At 43.9% G+C, this 20,329-nt stretch overlaps 2 protein-coding genes across 4 annotated transcripts in view; both read right to left on the minus strand.

The window, feature by feature from the left end:
- Positions 1–8,841, minus strand: part of CCDC6 (coiled-coil domain containing 6) — a 51,134-nt gene extending 42,293 nt beyond the window's left edge. The window contains exon 1 of the mRNA XM_065670852.1: positions 8,521–8,841. Within this exon, the coding sequence (XP_065526924.1) occupies positions 8,521–8,826 (306 nt within the window). The 5' untranslated portion in view covers positions 8,827–8,841. The remainder of the gene's footprint in view (positions 1–8,520) is intronic.
- A 7,637-nt stretch (positions 8,842–16,478) lies between these two features.
- The window catches only part of ANK3 (ankyrin 3), a 384,128-nt gene continuing 380,277 nt past the window's right edge, over positions 16,479–20,329 (minus strand). For all 3 annotated transcript variants that reach the window (XM_065670855.1, XM_065670853.1, XM_065670854.1), the window contains one exon: positions 16,479–17,894. The gene's annotated coding sequence lies outside the window, so the exon portion shown is untranslated. The remainder of the gene's footprint in view (positions 17,895–20,329) is intronic.

Raw genomic sequence — 20,329 nt, forward strand, 5'->3', positions numbered from 1 at the left:
TTTTCAGTTCAAAGCCATTCCCCATTGTCCTTGCACTACATGCCCCTGCAAAAAGTCCCTCTCCAGATTTCTTGTAGGCCCCTTTAAGTACTGGAAGCTGCTCTAAGGTCTCTTTGGAGCTTTTTCTTCTCCAGGCTGAACAAGCCCAACTCTCTCATACTGTCTTCACAGGGGAACTGCTCCAGCCCTCTATTCATCTTTGTGGCCCTCCTCTGGACTCTCTCAAGCAGGTCTATGTCCTTCTTGTGTTGGGGGCCCTGAAACTGAATATAGTACTCCAGGTGAGGCCTCACAAAAAAAATAAAACACATCTCTCCTTCAAAATGTTTTTAAGTCACTGGAGATTCACTGAGAAAGAATGGCCATTAGTCTCAGCAAATGTTCAAACTCAACATAAAAAAATCTTCTTAAAAGCTGACTATAAACCAGTTCTGACACACAATTCAAGATAAAACCTCAGTGACAGAGTTCACCTAAGAGAAAAGTAAAATTACTTTCTATGCATACTAGCATGCCTACGGTAACACCAAGAACTTTGCTTATTAAAAATTCCCAAATGTACTCTACAATCTCAGTTCTTATTTCACTTTCATCTCCAAAATAATTCAGAGCAATATACAAGCATTCCTACTGACTGAAGACATTACACCATTATTAAGCACAGGAACACCAATAAAGTAACAGATAAAAAAAAAAGTAGAGCTTATGTGCAATATTTAGAATAGAATAGAATATAGAATAGAATAGTTAGGGTTGGAAAGGACCTCAAGATCATCTAGTTCCAACCCCACTGCCATGGGCAGGGACACCTCACACTAAAACATCCCACACAAGGCTCCATCCAACCTGGCCTTGAACACTGCCAGGGATGGAGCACTCACAACCTCCCTGGGCAACCCATTCCAGTGCCTCACCACCCTAACAGGAAAGAATTTCCTCCTTATATCCAATCTAAACTTCCCCTGTTTAAGTTTTAACCCATTACCCCTTGTCCTGTCACTACAGTCCCTGACAAAGAGTTCCTCCCCAGCATCCCTATAGGCCCTCTTCAGATACTGGAAGGCTGCTATGAGGTCTCCACGCAGCCTTCTCTTCTCCAGGCTGAACAGCCCCAACTTTCTCAGCCTATCTTCATACGGGAGGTGCTCCAGTCCCCTGATCATCCTCGTGGTCCTCCTCTGGACTTGTTCCAGCAGTTCCATGTCCTTTTTATGTTGAGGACACCAGAACTGCACACAATACTCCAAGTGAGGTCTCACAAGAGCAGAGTAGAGGGGCAGGATCACCTCTTTCAACCTGCTGGTCACGCTCCTTTTGATGCAGCCCAGGATACGGCTGGCTTTCTGGGCTGCGAGCACACATGTTCATTTCTCATCGACCAGCACCCCCAAGTCCTTCTCCACAGGGCCGCTCTGAATCTCTTCTTTGCCCAGTCTGTAGCTGTGCCTGGGATTGCTCCAACCCAGGTGTAGGACCTTGCACTTGTCATGGTTGAACTTCATAAGGTAGCAAAACATATCGATGGCTATCAGTTTGGTATCAATTCATTTGCAATACTGGAAACAATTTACTGTGTGAAGGACAGAAATGTGAAAAGGGTTATGCAGCATGGTTTTACACAGAAAAAGCTGTGGCAGTTGAGCAAAAATTCATCTTTCAGGCAAGGACTGTTTGTAATAAAGATAACTGCAATGGTGTGTGATGCATATATGGCATCTATATGACTTCCTGATTTAGCAATACATGTCATACATTATTTAAAATTGGTTATAAGATAATCAAAGTATACAGGTAGGATTTCCAAAGTGGCTTACTGACTTCAAAACACTAGTCAGTGGGAAATTTCACAAGAAATTTCACACCAACATATACTAAGCACGATGCTCAAAATATTCACTAGCTATGAGTCTTCAGTAAGTCATTCCTGATAAATTCTGGGAGACTGAGATCGTCAAAACTGTAAAAAACCAGTAAGAGGACAGCCACCTTCACATTTTGTTTCATTTGAAACAAATTAATTCCACTGAAGTTGCACTTCTGAAAAAAGGACCAATTTTGCAGAGAATGGTCATGGACAGAAATAACAAATAACACCTCTGTATTAGCTTCATGTGAGATGCCGTAACACATGCTACCCAACACATGCTATCCAAAAGATAGACAGCTCACCTTCTCTTTTATACATAGCATTGGTGAAATTGATAATGGGGGAGAGTAGGGGGATGGAAGTGGAGAGAAATTTAAGGTTTGGTAGTTCTTACTAATGAAAACCGTAAGGGTTAAAGGGAGAGAGTCTCAGAAAATAAAAATCACAGATAAAGGCAAAGTGCCTTTTCTGAGATTACAGCTCCACAATAACCAGCACCAAATCTACCAGACAACCCAGCAATACAAATTAGACCTGGAAGAAGCACAGGTGTGCTACTGTATTTCTGATATCAGCCAGAGCACACAGAAGACAACTGACCATAGTTGATGAAAAAAACTCCCCAAAATACACATATATATAAAAAATAATAAAAAAAAATCAGTGCATCGTATACCCACAGCATATTAATCCAGCACATTAGATTTCTAGCATCTCAGAGCCTGTAAGCTTAAGTTTCATTTGTCAAACTAAACTAGAAGATGCCTGTTACAGCCTGTATCTTCCTAAAGAGAAAGCAGCAGATCCAGAAGACCCACTGACCTAGCCAAAAGGCACACCAGGAGCCAATGGCTCAGCATTAATGAAGCTGATGAGAAGAACCAGAGGTGGGCCACCAGAGCCTTTCCAAGCACAGTGGTTCTTCACTTCCATGAGCCTCCAAATTAAAACTGGATACCCTTCCCAAAGACATATTTCATGTTAAGGTACGAGATTCAATGCAGGAAACCCCAGTAAAACAGGAAGATGCGACATAAATCAAAGCAGATGATTTAGTAACCCTCTGAAGCCTTGAACCCCTGAAAGTACAATCATTCCTGCTTATTAACTATTTTAATGAAGTCCTGAAACATTACTGCCTTATCAGTGTTTTTTATTTGCTATTTTTTCATCCATACTGAAGGCAGCCCATACCACAGACAAATGGTACTCTGCTGTTTTTTCACTGCTGTTTTTGACAATGTTTATCATTGGGAACTCAATACATTAGTGGCTGTGCATAACTACCAAATGGAAGCAGATGATAATAGACCTTTCTACTATTAGTCTGCCAGCCGCACAGCAAGTAGCACTGCTTTTACTATGTTAACCTAAGGACCAAAACAGTTAACACTAAAGTGCATTACTAAGCTTCCTTTTCCCTTCACAGACATTTTGTAGAAGCTCAACAGAAACTTCGTGAGAATCTGAAGCAAATGTAAAACTGAAACACAAGACACTCATTTCCTATGTGCCTGCTCTTCCTGAAAAATTTTGGATGGAATTTCACTGTGCTTTTTCACAGAAGCGAGACTGACTTCAAAACAAAGGTAAATAACAAACTTACAGATAATCTCCTTTAAAACGTTAATATCTTTGCTCTCTTGGTTTTTTTATCTCTAGCTGCCACTAATTGATTTCTTTCACTCATACAGGTGGCCTTAAGTGAGCATCTTTTTAAAGGTTCATATTTCAATTCAGTTAGCCTATCCTGCCCTTTCTTCTGCTATTAATAGACATATTCTGTTCTGAAACAGGTGTTCTGCTTTGAAATTCTGGTGCAAACTCCAGGAAAGAAAAAGCTGTTAAAAAGCATTTCTGCAGGGGATTTTTGACAATATAGGATGCCCATCCACTCCCTCAAGCTATCTATCCAGCCTGACATTTTCCATGAAGACCACAAACAGATCTCATGCATACATACACAGAGAAACCCCACTGTGTACTTCCTTGAGAACAAAATGCTAAAATCGAATTTATTCCAGCATCTAAATCTGGCTGTTTACTGAGAAAACTGTAACAAGTCTACGATACCACCTTGGATTTTTCTAATCTGCAAGATCCAGAAAGCCTGCTTGTTTTCAGGAGACGGCTGTTACCAAAAGCGACACATTTATTCAGGTTTTGTGAGCAGGGGCAAGGAAATAGGAGCTGAGTAAGGCTTTTTTTCTTCCATTGTTTCTCCCAGCTGGTGGGAGGCTATTCACATTGCTCTGCAAAAACACAGAGGAGACTGAGAAACCAAGAGATACAACTGCTCTCTGCTAGTGCTTAGGGAATAAAAAAAGACAAGGTTAGAGCCAAGGTGCAGAGGCACAGGTTTAGCTACAGAGACAAGGGCAGCAGAGGTCTCACAGTAAAATACTGCTACTTGCAACCCACTGCAGCATACAGCAGTCCCAAGTCCCAGTGCTCCTTGCCAGCAAGTGCTGTAGCAGTCACTACCAGACAGCGGTAACTCACAAAAACCAGCATACAAGTGCTACTTGTGACATTAGCATTTTGGGTAAGACTCTCTCATCTGAGTTGATGATCCTGTTGGGGATGCACATAGCACCACAAATCAGAATTTCAAGGATAATTCCCTTCCTGACAAAGAAAACTGAAGGAAAAAAAAAAAATATAGAGAAAGAGAGAGAGAAGCTGGGCTTTTAAAATCTATGTTAAAAAGCATTAAAACTGCTATGTCAAGCATTCTGGAGCAGGATCATTTTTAAATTAAGGCTTCTCAAATGCAGTAGCTTCATCTTGGTTAAAAAGGATAAACAATAGAATATGACTTATTATACTTCAATTTTCTAACACTACAGAAGATGCCTGACTATAGTAGGACAATTTACACAACTTACTGAATCCAACATCCATGAGTAAACATATATGTACCTGTAGCAATCAAGGATTAAAACCCTTTGTTATTAAAAGCACGTTGTTTGTATTAGGCCTGTCAGTTCAAAACAATAACAAAGAAATACAAAATGCTTCAGTATCAGTTAAACATTGCATGGCTTTCACTGAATAACACTGAAAAGCAGAAAAAAGAAATGAGAAATCCAAGTTCTACAAACTTCAAAAGAAGCATTCTGACCAAGACATACCTACACCTGACTGAAGCATTTCAGCTTTTGTCACATGTAACAATTCAATCTTTTGAAAAGCAGTCACCCCACCATCACCATCTAGTTTTGAACGTATCCTTATTTAACTGGAGAAGTTGTGCTGTCCCAAACTTAGTCCATTAAATGTGACACCTGCTTGATATATCTTTTCCACCAAAAAAAAAAAAAAAAAAAAAAAGAGAGAGAGAGAAAGAAAGTTCACACAGGAAATCCACTTCTGGTAATGCAGCACTGTAGCCTCACATCTCGAAACTCACTACTTCACACCCCAAATATACAGCATCTCAGATCTTCAGGTGTGTGATTTTTCCCAGCCTAGGCTCCATCCACTCCACTTTCTAAAAAAGACCTTGCAGAAACATAACATGAGATTATACAATTAAAGATAGCTAAATACATATAAATGAACACCCTGCAAATGGGTCGAGTGATCTTAGTTGCTTCTTTTTAATAGCTGATCTGAAACTTTGCATCTTTATAATGTGATGCTCTTACACTGCTAGGTAACACTTGAAATGTACCTAGCTTTCTCCCCTCTTTACTCCCTCCCTCACACCTTGTCACCAGTAGTAGCAGATCAGATAAAATGATCACATACATTTACTTAATTTCACAGCCTTGTACATGAGAAGCAGCATAATTTTATTTGCTTTTCGGGCTACTAGAAGGAGTAGAGTTTGCAGATCTTTTTGGACACTTAGTCCAAGCTCATTTCAGTAATTTCATATTAAAGCAGCACCTGTTTTTTCATGGCTTAGATGAATGTGCATATAAAGTTAGCAAGCGTAGAAGCTTGCCATGTCAACACCTTTTCTCAGTTTTTCCACGTGCAACTACTTAATGTAGGTCTCCTATGCTTCATTAACACTTATTTTCAAACCTATGACACAACAGTTAACTACAAAATAGAATAGGATCCTATGCAGTGAGCTATTTAAATAATTCCCAAACCATATATATCCACGCTGACACCAATACTACTACGCACAAACACAAAAACAAAGATGATGATGTCATATTAACACACCAGTACGGATAAAAGAGGAAGGAGGAAAAAGACCATCTTCTACCTGGTAAACCTTAAAAGGAAAATACTCAAAACCATTAAAGGAAAGGGTGGGAGCTAGAGAAAGTCAAGAGTCTCTGCAGCACCCACACAAGGGAGCTCAAAGTATGGGACAACAAAAGGGTCACAGATAAAGAGCTGCCTGGTTGGAGGAGTCACCTTTACCTACAACACACAGGTTTAGTCATTTCACCTTCTGTTCTGGCTACCTGTTGGTTTCATTTGCACTTCACAGCTCATCCTCAACAGCTGATAAAAATCAAAGCTAATTTGTGACACTACAATGTCTACAACAGGAAACTGTACACAGCACCCATCTGCCAGCACAGCCACACGGCAAGGAACTTGAGCTGGCTAGTGAAGGAATAAACTGATAAAGGTTTACAATAATAATGGAGAAAATCAGAAAGCTTTCTATTTAATTATATTTACATGCAAAAGACACACATTTCAACTTTCCAATAAAGTTCATCTTCAGTTACTTGTATATTAGTAAGCCACACAACAAAGTATTTTGACTGCAAATGTATTTATATTACGGACTATGTAAACCACAGCATAAAGTCTCAGTGGCCTGAAAAAAAGTTATGTTTTGCATTCATTATTTCACCGCTTGCTGAATTAGAAGTGGTTTACTCAGTTGTGCACACAGTTTAGCATACCAAAGACAAAATGTCTGCTAAATATGCCAGTCTTCCAGACAGCCTACAGGTTGCTATAAAAGTCCAACACCTTTTCTCTCCTTATACAAGATGTCAAAAAACATACAGACTGGGGTTTAGATTTAAGAAAACACTTCCTTTTTTGTAAATTAAAATATAAGATAATCAGTCCCTAGAGACATCACCCAAAGAACTTTAATGCAAACATTTTTTTCAAGTTGTTTACAAACAACACACCTAACAGGGATTCAGAAAGATGCTGTGTCTAACATGCAAAGAGAAAATGTCTGACTGACAAGATGTCTTAGCCCTTTTCAGCATTAGAAGGCACTCCGCTGCCACCTAATCAAGACACATTCTCTTCTCGTAAAGCATTAACAAAGCACACGTTTCCTCGACTAGCACTATATTTGTCATCCTTGAATAAATTACTTCTGTATTGTATTTCATGCACTCTTCCGGCCCACATCCTGCTAGACACCGAATGCTTACTACTGGGAACAGATGAGAGGTTTGCCTAGACAAGTTCCATTCCTTTGCTAGATAAATTGACAATGAAAAACTGATTATCAATTAAATAGCCATTATACTTGTGTAATAAAGTAAGCCCTGTGAAAATTCAGGTGAGAAGAGTGAGCAGAAGCAGGTGGGATAAACCTCTTGAGGCATCTCTATCTGCACTGTCAAGGCTGTGGAGGGCAGTGTATGCAACTATCAGCATTACCTTTAATCGGACTTTAACATGTTACCTACTTTGCCTGCATACTAGCTATGACCATTACACTATCTGAATGATAACTCTAACCACCAAATCAGCAAAATAACCCTTTGTCTAAACTCCTAACTCCCAACTCACGGAGAAGAAAAAAAGTCATATTCACTGCATTTTCGTATGTACTTTACTGAGAATTGATGCCTAACAGCATCATATAAAATGATGTTAAATATCAAATTAACCTCCCAGTGCTCATAAAGCAGTAGCTGAGCCCTTCCTGGGACAGAGTGGTGTGTGTTACTTGCATTGCATAAGGGGTTTATTTTAAATGAGTTTTTAAATAACCTCTTGAAATACCACAGCTAACAAAGCATTGCAAATAAACACTCCTTGGACATGACTAAGACTCTAACCTGCAAACTTGCTGCTTCTGCACAGCGGCTGAAGAGTTGACGGGTGACAAAATAATCCGTAATCTCTGAAGATTACTTATACTTACAGAATATCTCTACTTTGAGAAACTTTAGGGCACATCCAGCATCGCCCTTCCCCTGCACGACCCTACTGCTCCTCACCTCAAAACCTCACAGAGCCGCCCCTTCCCGAGCCCTAGCCGTTCGGATGGACGGGCGCAGGGGCCACCTCCAGGCGGAAAGCCGGGCCGGCCACGAAGCTCTGGGGCGGTGAGGGAACCACCTCGCTGCCTCGCCGGCTGCCCTCCGGGTCCCGCAGGGACCCCGGACCGCGAGGAGGACCCAGGAACGGCGCGAAGGGCGCGGGGTGACCCCACCTGCCCCCCAGCCCCCGGACGGGCCGCGGTGACAGCCGGGCTCTCCTGAGGCAAACTCGCCTCAACCGCCGCCGCGGGGGAACTTGGGTGCGGGGAAGGTAGGAGCGACGGGGTGGGAAGGCCGCGGCCGGGCCAGGGCTGAGGGGAGGCCGGCGGCAGCCGGGCCCGCCCTGCGCGGACACCCCCGCGGCGGGGCACCCCCACACGCCCGCCCGCCCGCCCTCCGGCCCGCCGCTGGGCCCGGCGCGGCGCCGCCCGCACTCACGATGGTGACGCTGGCCTTGCGCAGGTCGCGGTTCTCCTCCTGCAGCGCCTTGCACTTGAGCTTGTAGGTCTCCAGCTCGATCTTCAGCACCTTGTTCTCCTGCTGCAGCGAGGCCAGGCGGTTCGTCAGCTCTTCCAGCCGGAACGGCGAGATCACGATCCCGCCCGCCTTGCCCCCCGAGCCGCTGCCCGCCACCCCCGAGCCGGGCCCCGCCGCCGGCCCGCCCGCCGTCAGCGGCCCCGCCGGGCCGCCGCCGCTGCTGCCGCCGGCGCCGTCCGTGTCGCTCTCGCTGGCGCTGTCCGCCATCGCCGCCGCTCCCGCCCGCCGCCGCCGCCGCGCCGCCAGGCGAGCAGGGGGCGGTGCCCGCCGCGCGCCGGCGCCGCGGCCTGCCCGCGCGCCAAGAGGGGCCGCCGGCCCCCGCCGCCTGCCCACAGCGCCGCCTGCCGGCTCGGGCCGGCACCACCGCCAACCGGGGAGCGCGGCGCGTTTCGTAGCAGCGCGTAAAAATGGCTTTACGCCGCTGCAGCGGCCGCTCGGCCGGCCCCGATGGCACCGCTTCGGCGCGGCAGGCTTCGCTTAGGTGTTAAATTACCCGTGGCAAACAGCCTGCGCTCAGACCCCGATTGTTTTACCTCAGCGTGTCGGGAAACCCGCGCCTCACTCACATCTTTGAGCCGGGTGGCAAAACGTTGGGCGCACCCGGCAGCGCTGTGCTGCGGCCTCGGGGGCTCATTTACACACTGTTCAAACAACTGAAAACCTCTCATTTTTAAAATAATATACCTATAAAATCAAAGCATTGAAGCAGGCGGCGCTGCCTAGTGCGGGAGAGGCCGCAGGGCAGCCTCATGGCTGGGAGCCGTACCTTTCTGCTCCAGGGACGCCTTCGCTTTCGGAGGAGCCGGTAGCCTCCCGTTTTGGGGCACTGCAGGCAGATGGGGCCAGGGTCACCCCAGCACGCCGAGGCACGGCGAGCCTGGCGGTGGTCCCATCCCCGGGCCCCAGCCCCACACCCCTCAGAGCGTGAGTGACAAAATGGCGTGTCGATTCAGGCCTCTGTACGTCTGTAAAACCGCTTTAAATTAAGATACATTAACGCCCATCTCTCATTGCAGAGAAAGTATTTTTGGATTAGTATGTGCATTAGTTCCTTTTTTGAATTATTATTACTTTGTGAAGCAGCTGAATAAAGGCACGAGCTATAGCGAGATAGAGCGTATGCACTGTTCATCATAAGGCATAATGTGGTCCGTATTGCTCCTGGATAAATTAGTCACCAAGTCTGTATAATTGGTTTCTCAATTATTTATGAAGGGTCTTTTAACAACAGTAATTTTTCTGTTAATGGCAAGTAAGGATTTCATTATCTCTAACTGCACTACCTTTTTGTTCCATGCCACAGTAAATTTCAAATTTTACTCTTTTTAATGGCTATAATATATGAAGGAATTCCATCTCTGTAAAGTAATTATTCTTTTTGCCTGCCTGGGAATATAAGTGCAGGTCATTTTATTTTTGGTCTCTTAATCACAAGAAAAGCAGTAAGAGGGCTGTTCGTTCCTAGTTTTCAGCAATGGGTACTACTCTGTGATATCTGTCCATGTGTCTGACCCCAGCATGTTATGCATGCAAACAGAGCTCAAAATGGGGGGTGGGGAGTGGAAATGGGGGTCCCCGTTCAGCTCTGTCAGGGTGTATCATCTCTGAGCTTTTAGGGCTAGAAAAGGTCCTGCAGCAGCTTTCCGGCCCTGTGGAAGCTGAGTTGTACTCCTGCATCCTGTTACCTCCTGACTGATCCTGCTGAAACCATCAAAATGTAATAATGCATCAGCCATCCTCAGCACCGCCCTGGGCATCTGTAACTCCCCCCCCACACACACACCCCCCGACCAGCTGGATTTCCCATCCCTGTGTTTCACCAGGCTGGAATTCCTCTCAAAACATAAGAGCATTGGCATCAAGAGATGCTGCTGTAGATGCACAGGTCTCCACAGACCAGCTAGATGATGTCCATGAGGTCTTGTAAGACAAGTCCTGCTGTTCAGAGCAGCCACTGACTCCTCTGCCCCACAACAGTGCCTGGGCTGAGCCTCTCTGCCAGTGTGGGCTTTGCAATAAAAAGCCAGAGAGATTAAAAGAGTATTCGACAAATAATGAGCACTGTTTTGGACAGGTCATTACAATTCAATAGCATTGTTTTTAAATAGGTCTGCTGGTATTCGGAAAGCTGTGAGAACACAGCCAGGTCAAAAGGAAGCATTATTCTATGTACACACTCCACAGCACTGGTGATGGCAGGCAAGCTGGTTTGCTCTGTTGCCCCTGTCCGCATGCACACGTGCTCTTCAAAGCAAACTGATTTCTGAACAAACAGGTTTGTAACTTAATGTTCTTTCTCCATCCAGCTGCCTGGCTTTGATCAGCATGTTATTTCCATTGCCTTCAGTGGAACTGCTCACGTTTGAGTGTCTTGTTGAACCAAGGCCTAAATATTTTTAAAACCTGCATCAGCAAAACATGCATCTGCTCCAGGCTAATCTTACCCAGCAAACTGCATGGCATGCTTAACCTTAAGCCACTTTTCAGACCTATCAATGTTAATCTTAAGTGCTTTGCTGAGAGCACTATAATTTTCCAGAGGACATGGCCACTGCTCCTTTGAACTAGCCTGAAAATGGACTGAGAGGCGCAGGCAACATCCTCAATCCAGCAGCCTGGGCAGGTCGGCTCAGCAGGGGGCTGCAGCCCCAGGATCACACCAGTCAGCTGCTGGAGCTGCCTTCAGCAGAACGTTTCCAGAGCAGGCAGAAGGTGCTACAGATGGTGGGGACGGAGAGAAAGGATCTTAAGGTGAGAGGGGAGCTTTCCCCTGGCAGCTTCACTGCCCCTCTCTGCTGGGTTTGCATCAGAGATCCCACTCCCAGCCAGCACGCCAGCTTTCATAACAATGAATTTTAACTTGGCACTTCTGTAGCACTTTCCAGTTCAAAGCAATGCTGAAACATTATCTAATTAATTCACACAATAGCCCTGGAAGGCAAGGAAGGGAGGTAGAGAGCTGAGGTACTTGCCAGTGACAAACACTGAGTCAGTGGAGGAGTGGGAGGAAAAATCAAGGGCCCTTGATGTTTAGATCTGAGACAGCATACTTCTTGTCATAACAGCATTTCAGTCGTTTTAAAAACAGTGCCCATATACTTAATTACAATTACAGCCAACTACTCCACATTAATAAATAGGAGAGAAAATTTTATCCTAATTAGCACCCCCAAAATAATCACATTCTTTGCACATCTGTCAGATTTTAACCAAACCAATTAAGAAGTGTAACTGTAGTATGAGTACAATTAGCAAAATCCCCTTTTAAAGGCTTAGGGCATGCAGCAGAGGCTGCCCCACATGGCAGCTTCAGGGCTCCACTGCTGGAACCCTGTCCCCCACAGCAGCATGTGCAGGACGAGGTCACCATTCTCCTTGCCCCAGCATTCTTTTATTATATAAAAAATAAATGTAAAACTATAAGGGAGCAAGTTGGTCCAAATAAAGAATCCCAAAATGTCACCAGCACTATAATAATAGCAGAGCACCAGATAATCATATCAAGATGCAGCAATAAAAAGGCAGGGTTTTATTCACAGAAACTATCATTACAGGAGGTAATGAGCAATTAGAAACAGTGTTTCATAAACTCAAATCAACAGTAGAAATACTTGTGTAAAATGCACTGCTAGGCACGAGGGGTTAGAAGAGGAGCGTTCAGAGATTTAATGTAATCTTTAATGTAATTCCAGAGGTCCATTAATCAGCTGGAAGACCTTCTATAACAATACAATTTTATTAAAATATTCAGTAGTTATGGTCTGAAGAGAAAAAGACAAACTGAAGCTAATTAACCCCAGGAAAAATTCTGTATAGCTCTCAGAGTACCCAGCTGAAATGGGGAGGGAAATAGAAGAAAGACAAAGTCACATTAAAATGCAATTAATGAAAAACATTACAGGAAAAGAAACTGAGGCAGTGTTAAAAAATAAAAATAAAATCATGACCCCAATGCAACGGAATATTTAAAGGGAAAATGGAGTGCATTATGTATAGATTTTACCGTTGTGGAAGGGTTGTTGAAGGAGAAACCACGATTTGAAAAATACTTGTATGGGCAGAAAAAAAACTCAATTTGCTACTATTGTGGATTAAAGTGTCAGTTGCTGCAGGATAGCATGTTTTCTAACAAGCGATTCAGATGAAAATAATGCTATGTGATTTGCTTTTCTGACCAACAGCTCTTTAATCAGGAAACTGTATTTGAAAAGAAGCCTATGTGCAGAGTGGAGTATCTGACTATGAAAAGGTGCTGCATGGTAGACACCCAGCACCTAACACAGCTTCAGCTCTGGGGCTTTAGTTTGCATCCTTGTTCTCCCAGGGAATTTTTTTCAGAGTCTGTACTAGGTTGGCCCTGCTGGTCTGGCCGTGCCATAATGTTACCCAGCCTCTGGAAGCCTTCCAAGGGAGTTGGTGAACGGGGGATCACTGTGCGTTGCTTATTTTATGGTGCAAATGGCTCTCAATAATCGAACATTAGCGTGATGGGAAAAGTACCAGTAAATTTTTTATTATAAATCTTTGCCTTCCTCCAGGACTTAGGGTCAAATAAATAAAGCCATGCACAATTAGCATATTGCTTTTAGCATCAGCAGTTATGAAAAATGTGGCATATACGTAGTTTGTCTTTGAGTAGCTGTCTTTCTGTCCTTCACTAACCTTTTTCTCTCCCAGTGACAGACTATTTTCCATGTCAAGCGCTTTATAACAGGGTGGATCTAACTTTCCCTTCTTCCCTCTCCCTACCCTCGGGTCCATGGGAAAACTGCTGTGCTTTCAATGATGCAAGAATATTTTTCTCCTTACTACCGCCATATTTTCTATCCCTTGCTCAGTCTGGGGTTAGTAGGGAACTGAACTGGGAGCTCTTCCTCCTCCAGCTCCAGTTTGGTGGGATCTGCCCTGAGAACGGAGGTCCTGTTTGCATCCACTCTCTCCTGCTGCCCTTGGCAATCCCAGCACATAACCCCAGGGCCACAGATGCAGTGGGTCAGTGGTAGCCTTTCCTTTTCCTGCATGTAACTAGGAAAAAACCCAAGCCCCTTGCTGATACCCTGCCCAGCATCCCTGTACCCACCTCAGCCAGGCAAACCCCAGCCCTCCAACTTGCACCCCCTTCCCAAGGAGAGGGTTGGTGGACAGAGGAGCTGCCCTGAAGCAGCTGCCCAGAATCACAGCTCCTGCAGAGCCCTCGGACTACATGGAACCACACAGGTTTCTGCAGCTCAGGCCAGGGCAGCAGCACCTGCTTTCCTCCAGGACAAGCTGCTCACATGGAGTTTGCTGTTACTGTACAGGTTACATGATAAAAATTGCCACCAATGGACTTCAGTGAGTTTCATCTGATTTTATTGACTTGATCAGCCCAACGAAACCCCAGTTGCAAACTCCTTCCGTAGAGGGCATGGAAAGGGTTTTTGGGGGCACATGCCCCATATGCCAGGCTACAGAAGCCCCTGGTAGAACATGTCCCGATTTCCTGCACAGTGTGTACTATGGACAAAGCCTGTGTTAAAAAAAAAAAACCCAGCAAATTAGCATTAATTACCACGGTGCTGCAACCCTGCAAGTGACTGTCATTTATCCCACTAATGTCAGATCTGCACTATAGGAGCTCTTAGAATTTCTGACATTAAAACTATTACTGGCCACAAATAAAATGTAATTGATACTCTTTCACAAATGGAAAAAGTATGGTAGGATACTCTCCAGCATTATCATTAGGGAGTGCTAAACCACGTATCAGAGCATGGAAAGAACACTGTATTTAGCCATTGAGCTTATTTTGATACATGCAATAAAAGTCCCATGACTTACAGTTTTGTTTCTAAGGGCAATGTTCTCACTGGAGAAAATATGAAAAAAAAGGCAAAAGCGCACTTTAGAGGTGGAAGCCCTCACTCACTCCAGGGCTGTATGCACTGTTTGCTGGTACTGGCAAGATTTCTGTTTTCTTTTCAAATGAACATTTATGCTTCAGCCTTCTTTTTTCCCCAAATATCTTGAGCTACTGTTGGAATCAATACCTTCAGCGCAAAACGAAGCAACATCCAGAAAATCCTGTTTCTGCAACATTTAATGTGAAATTTTAAACTCTGCAAATTAAGCTACAGAGTTCCTGTTACAACCTTTGTCATCTCTGTTGTATCAAAGCTTCACAGAAGGCAGCAAGCTGTGACATGACTGATTGAGTTGGAGGACTGGGTCCTGCCAGCAGTGGGGACCACCCTGCCTGGACGGCCTGAGAGGTGCGCTTGCTGTTGCCGCAGCCTGCTCGGGCACTGAGCATTACCCCTGCCTGGGCCTTGCTGCAAAATCATCCCTCGAAGCCTCAAGGTGAGCCAGTAGCTACTCATGTGCGCTGCCATGGTCAAGACCAACTCTCTGGGCTTGAAGGTGCCACTTAAACGACTACCAGTAGCAGGAGACCTGTCTAGGTTTCCCTGCACAGCTCTGCTACCTGCACAGGAAACCCCACTTTTCTGCCTGCATAAAGAGAGCTTCTGCCAGCCAGAACTACCTTTCAATTTACAGTCACAGCTTTCTTCCTCACCAGCATCAGGCAGAGGAGAGAGTAAGTCAAATGGAATGCTGCCTTTGGATGCTGTTATTAAGTGAAGCTCTTCTACAGTGCTCCTCCTGCCTTCCTGCTGGTAGTCACCACAGCCTTTGCTTCCAACTGTAAAATCATGATATAACATTGAATACATACATCTGCACACCATTTACTGGAAACATTTTTTTTCATTCAGCTGATCTGGGTACTTGCAAGTGGGAGAGAGGCATCCTGTCGGCGAGGTTTCCAGGAGGGTGATCGTTGCTGTTGGACTGTGACCTGCAATAAGATGTGTTTGTTCTCCAGTGGCGTAAGTGGCATTTGCCCTCCAGACTCTGGCATGAGGACCTGACCGTCAGCATTATACCAGCTGTATCCTGACCTAGGTAAAACATAAATTGCAACACAGACTGGCTGCTAAAATGATGAAAAACACTTCATGTGCTATCAGTGCTTCAAAAGCTGGCAGCCCTAAGAACTTAGAAATGCTGACAAACAAACCTGTTCTACTCTCCTGAAGCCAAGTGCTTTTCAGTACAGTCAAGGAGAGCTTTGCTAACTGATCTCAGGTGAGGACCGCTTCCTGTGTGGGTCAGCAGACTGAGCTGGCTCTGTAGCAGTGGTGCTTCCTCAGGTACCAAGCTGCCATAAAATACATCATCACCATGTTGTCTTGAAAGCCACATAGAACTGAACCCTGAGTAATAAAATGTCTTTACTGCACCCAAGCAGAAGCCTGCAACCCACAGCAGTGTATGTACGGATGCTGCCTACAACATTCAGTTTCAGACATGTTTATCATATCGTGGTCCATCACCTATGATACGCAAGAAGTGCATGCCATATACAGGAGATAGAGAGTTTATTTACATCATCTGCAGTGGGTTGGTTACTGGTCTGACTAATACACACTGGGGAGAAAATGGCTTTCGGTAGTGTTTTTCCTGGGTTTGATGGGGCAAAAGAAATTTAGAGGAGGTCCAGAGTTACCACATGTTAAAGAAGAAGGCTGCACGTACCCCTGTTGCACAGGTCCCTACCCCACACCTGTGGTATCTCTTGCATCTCAGGAGGTGGGTTTTCCTTAGCTTTGCTGAGGATGTGCTGACTGCTGTGTTTTCCTCCTGTTCCCCCACCTGGGGACAGCCTGCCAAGTGATAGCTGGTCACACTGGTAAGACAAGGAAGTGGGTCAGACAGAAGAAACAAAGAGGAAAAGGAGCAAAAAACCCAGGGGTGGTTAACAGCTGGCCTTGTGAAGCCACATGGCCTCAGGGTACAAGAACACTGACAAAAACACATTATCCAAGAGTTTTAACACAATTTATTTTATGCTTAAATAATCAACTAGATCATCCAGTGTTTGTTGTTTTCATACATATGTAATTAGAGCTATTATCAATGAATGCTGTTTCCATATGAATATAATCAACAAATTAAAGTATTTCACCAAAACCCAAATAAAAATGCCCTTTAAAACACAGCAGCCTTAACAACCTAATATTACACTGCTAGGATGATTACAGATGATTGGCTTACTGAAAGATTCTACATCTTATAGCCAGTACACAATACAGTAATAATTTTACAGCGTGCTGCCAGTCTATTAGCTAATAATTTCTCTTCAGTTCATTTAAAAATATCCCAAACTTTTGCTCCTTAGAGCACCAACCCACTTCTAAAGCTGCAAGCATTACCCCCGTTATAAAGCGAGAACAGATAGCACCCCCCTCCCCATAATGCAACTACTGTATATGTTATGGGGTTTAGGTCATTTCATTGAAAAATTGGCAACAGCAACAAATATTAGATGAAGGGCTTTGTGTTTACAGATAAAATCTTATTTTTCATGTTGCGATATAGTGTTTGCAAAACTGGAAAAGATTTAATCAAAATAAGGTGAAACACATGCATCAAAATATTAGTACTCTGAAGAAAAATTTTCACAGAACTACAGAATTCCTCATTTTGGGAATCATTTAAATTTGCAGCAGATTTTAAAGATTTTTTTAAAATCAAGCTAGCGTTTTTGCATATACAAACATTATAATTGCTAATATACAAGAATCTGTGAAGATACACCCAGAATATCCCTGTAGGTGCAGCCATTTGAGACACCTAGCCTGCTCAATGCATTTGCAATATTCTGTTTGTGATCGAAAAGGCAGTGCCTTATCAACATTTATTCTATTTTGTTAGAATTTATACAGTGTCATTTATTTACAGCAAAACTATTGATGTTTAAAAAAGAAACAAATAGTGTTTTATACCCTGACAGTTTGGGTCCAAGAAAAATAAGGCGAGCTGTTCTGGATTTTAGTAATTTTAGTGTCTTTCCATGGTTTAACCATTTCGTCTTCATACATCCCCTCGGGCCACAGGAATTTATTTCTTTTGAGATGACATCAAACTGCTTGAAAGAAGCTGTTAACAGCATGGCATCTTGTATATACACTGCATCGGTAACTGCGTACCCTCCAATTCTGTGAATGAACGTGAATTTCCATGCTCTGTAAATTGGCTCATGCTAACTTAATTTTTTGTTTCTTTTTTTTCTTTTTTTTGTGTTTTTTTTTGTTTGTTTTTGCATAAAACCCATGCGGTTAATGTGTGGAAGCAGCAAACACACGCACACTTTTATAGGTGAATGTTTAATTCCTGTTGATTTCTCTTCCATGAGTGTCCCTCTAGAATACTGGCAGTAAAAGCACACAGTCCTGTGGAAAAAAAAGATGGCACATATCATTTCAGAATACATCATTAGAATCCATTTCACGCCTTTCCCTGACTAAACAGAAAAGTTCTAATTGGCATTGTGGAACTCTGCAATAGGATAAATCACACAATTTCTAGGTAAGTAGGGACATTAGTGGAGCTCCTGGCATGAAGAGAAAACACAGCTGCAGATGTCCACATTGCTCGTGAACTGATTTACAAATATGTTTGCAACACTCTGCATTTCATCACCCCAGACAAAGTACTAGCTCATTAGATCCAGTGATGACAAGGAATAGGTTCTGTCTATAGTGGAAAAAATATCATGCTTTCCAGAATGAGAACACTGCTGCTTTCACAGCACATTTTTGTTTATTGTGCACAACCATCCCCGCAGTGGTGAGAAAACCTGCACTCCTTGCACGTCCACCTCTGCCAGTTGCTCGGGAAACGTGACTAGGAGAGCTAGGAATGTGGAGTCCAGCCTTTAGGAGGCTTGGCAACGGACAAAACGAGGAAGAGGAGCAGCCCCATCCATCTCCTGTCTGGCTTGTGTGAGTGGCACCAAGAAGACAGGGAGTCCAGCTCCTGCTCTCTCACCTACCCAAGAACAGTCGTGCATGCAACACATGTAAGGAAAGCAAATTAGTCACATCTGTTGTACAACAGTGATGTCTTGCAGCAAAGATGCAGGAAGCAGAAATAGAAACACAACAGCAAAGAGAGCTGGAAGACTTGCAGGCTCCCTAGCACCTGGGCACTGTTTGGATGTGTCTTGCGCAGCACCTGCAGGGTTCAAGCTGGCATGGACATGCCTGTTTACTAATCAGGTCACAGGTCCATGCACACTTCCCAGGAGTGCTCACACTGTCCTATGCTAAAACAATCTGTCCTTGTCCACATCTATGGCCGCCATAAATCTATCCTGTTGCTAAAAGCTGTCTGTTCACATCACAGTAGTCACGCCAGCTCGCACTGTGCTGTCTTGCAGAATTGCATGCAAAAGTGCTTGGCTTTTTCTTTCAACCTATATTGTACAATGGGTTTATTTGCAATGGTGACAAAGATGTTTTAGAGCAAAATCTAGCTAATATTGTGGTATTTTCAAACATTCAAGAGAAAAGCAACACCTCTGCCTCCCAAACAGGATTTTTTTTTCTCTTTTGTGATCAAGAAACAAATTGGTTTTCTATGACAATCTCTTCTATAAAAATACATCCACTTCTGTAGTAAAATAAAATGTTTTCAATAGACTCTCGACTGGACTCACAACACATTTGGTCATGCTTATCATATCAAAGTTTGGACCACTGAGATTCATCTTAAAGGATAAAGTTTCCCCCTCATCAAAGGTTTATTATGTAAGGAAGACTATCCAAGTTCCTCAGGGGCTCTAGCACAGAAAAGTTGCCTACTGGAAATCAGAGGAGAAATGCATCAGTGGTCACAGGTGCAAATGTGTTTCTGAGGAACTCAGACTGTGGCTTTCTGAAGGCCAGAATATGTTTCACATATTAGGCAAGGACTGCCTTACTAATGCCATATGGTGTTAAATGCTTCTCCCTTATTCTCAATGTGTGTTGCATGATGTTTTTATGCCAGCAGGCTCTTTATCTGCAATGCTTATGGGGTTCAGTGCCCCATCTTGCCTTCAGTGCCTTTCGATTCACAAATTTCCACTGGTCCCCCCCTGCAGACTGGCAGCAAAGAAGCACTGGAGCTGACTTGGGTGACAATTTCATACAAGCAGTGCTTTCCCTTTGGCTTGCTTTCTTCTGTTGAGCTCTATGAAGGAGAAAGGTGTGTCAAAAGAATCACCTCCCTTTTCAGAGCAGCAAGTCACATGAAGCAGTATTATTCTATTAGTCCACATGGGAGGGCTCTCAATTAAAGCAGGAATTCAGTGGTCATGCTAGGTGGACGCAGTAGGTGCTTACCAGATGCTGAAAGCATGCCAGACACCTCACAGAGCTCGCTCCTTAGGGCTTGATCCCATAATGCCATCAGCTAGATCCCACACACTGTGTGCTGCTGCTCTTAAATGGCACTACTCGTGCAGAAAGCCTGTACAACCAGGTGTCTTTAGGGGCTACCTCACATTGCAGCAGTTGGAAGGGACAAAGGACACAGGAGAGTCTCTGCTTCTGTCCTTTATCTCCACATCACTATCTGATATCTTTTCCAGGTCCTGTTTATCCTATTAAGTCCTACAGTCAATCTTGTTCCAGATGTATAGGGAAAGGATAACACATAGACTTGCACTTCATAAACTCTTCCTCTTCCCAATTCCTAAAACCCACCAAAGTTAAGAAAAGTTCTGAGTAGAAAAAAGACATGAAGCTCCTAAAAATGCACACTTGAAGACAGAACTGACTGACCAGCAGTGATATACACAGACTGGCTCCTCCTTTATTTACAGGCACATTTGCTGTGTGAC

Source organism: Lathamus discolor, chromosome 3, assembly GCF_037157495.1.
Source record: "Lathamus discolor isolate bLatDis1 chromosome 3, bLatDis1.hap1, whole genome shotgun sequence".
Classification (NCBI taxonomy): Eukaryota; Metazoa; Chordata; class Aves; order Psittaciformes; family Psittacidae; genus Lathamus; species Lathamus discolor.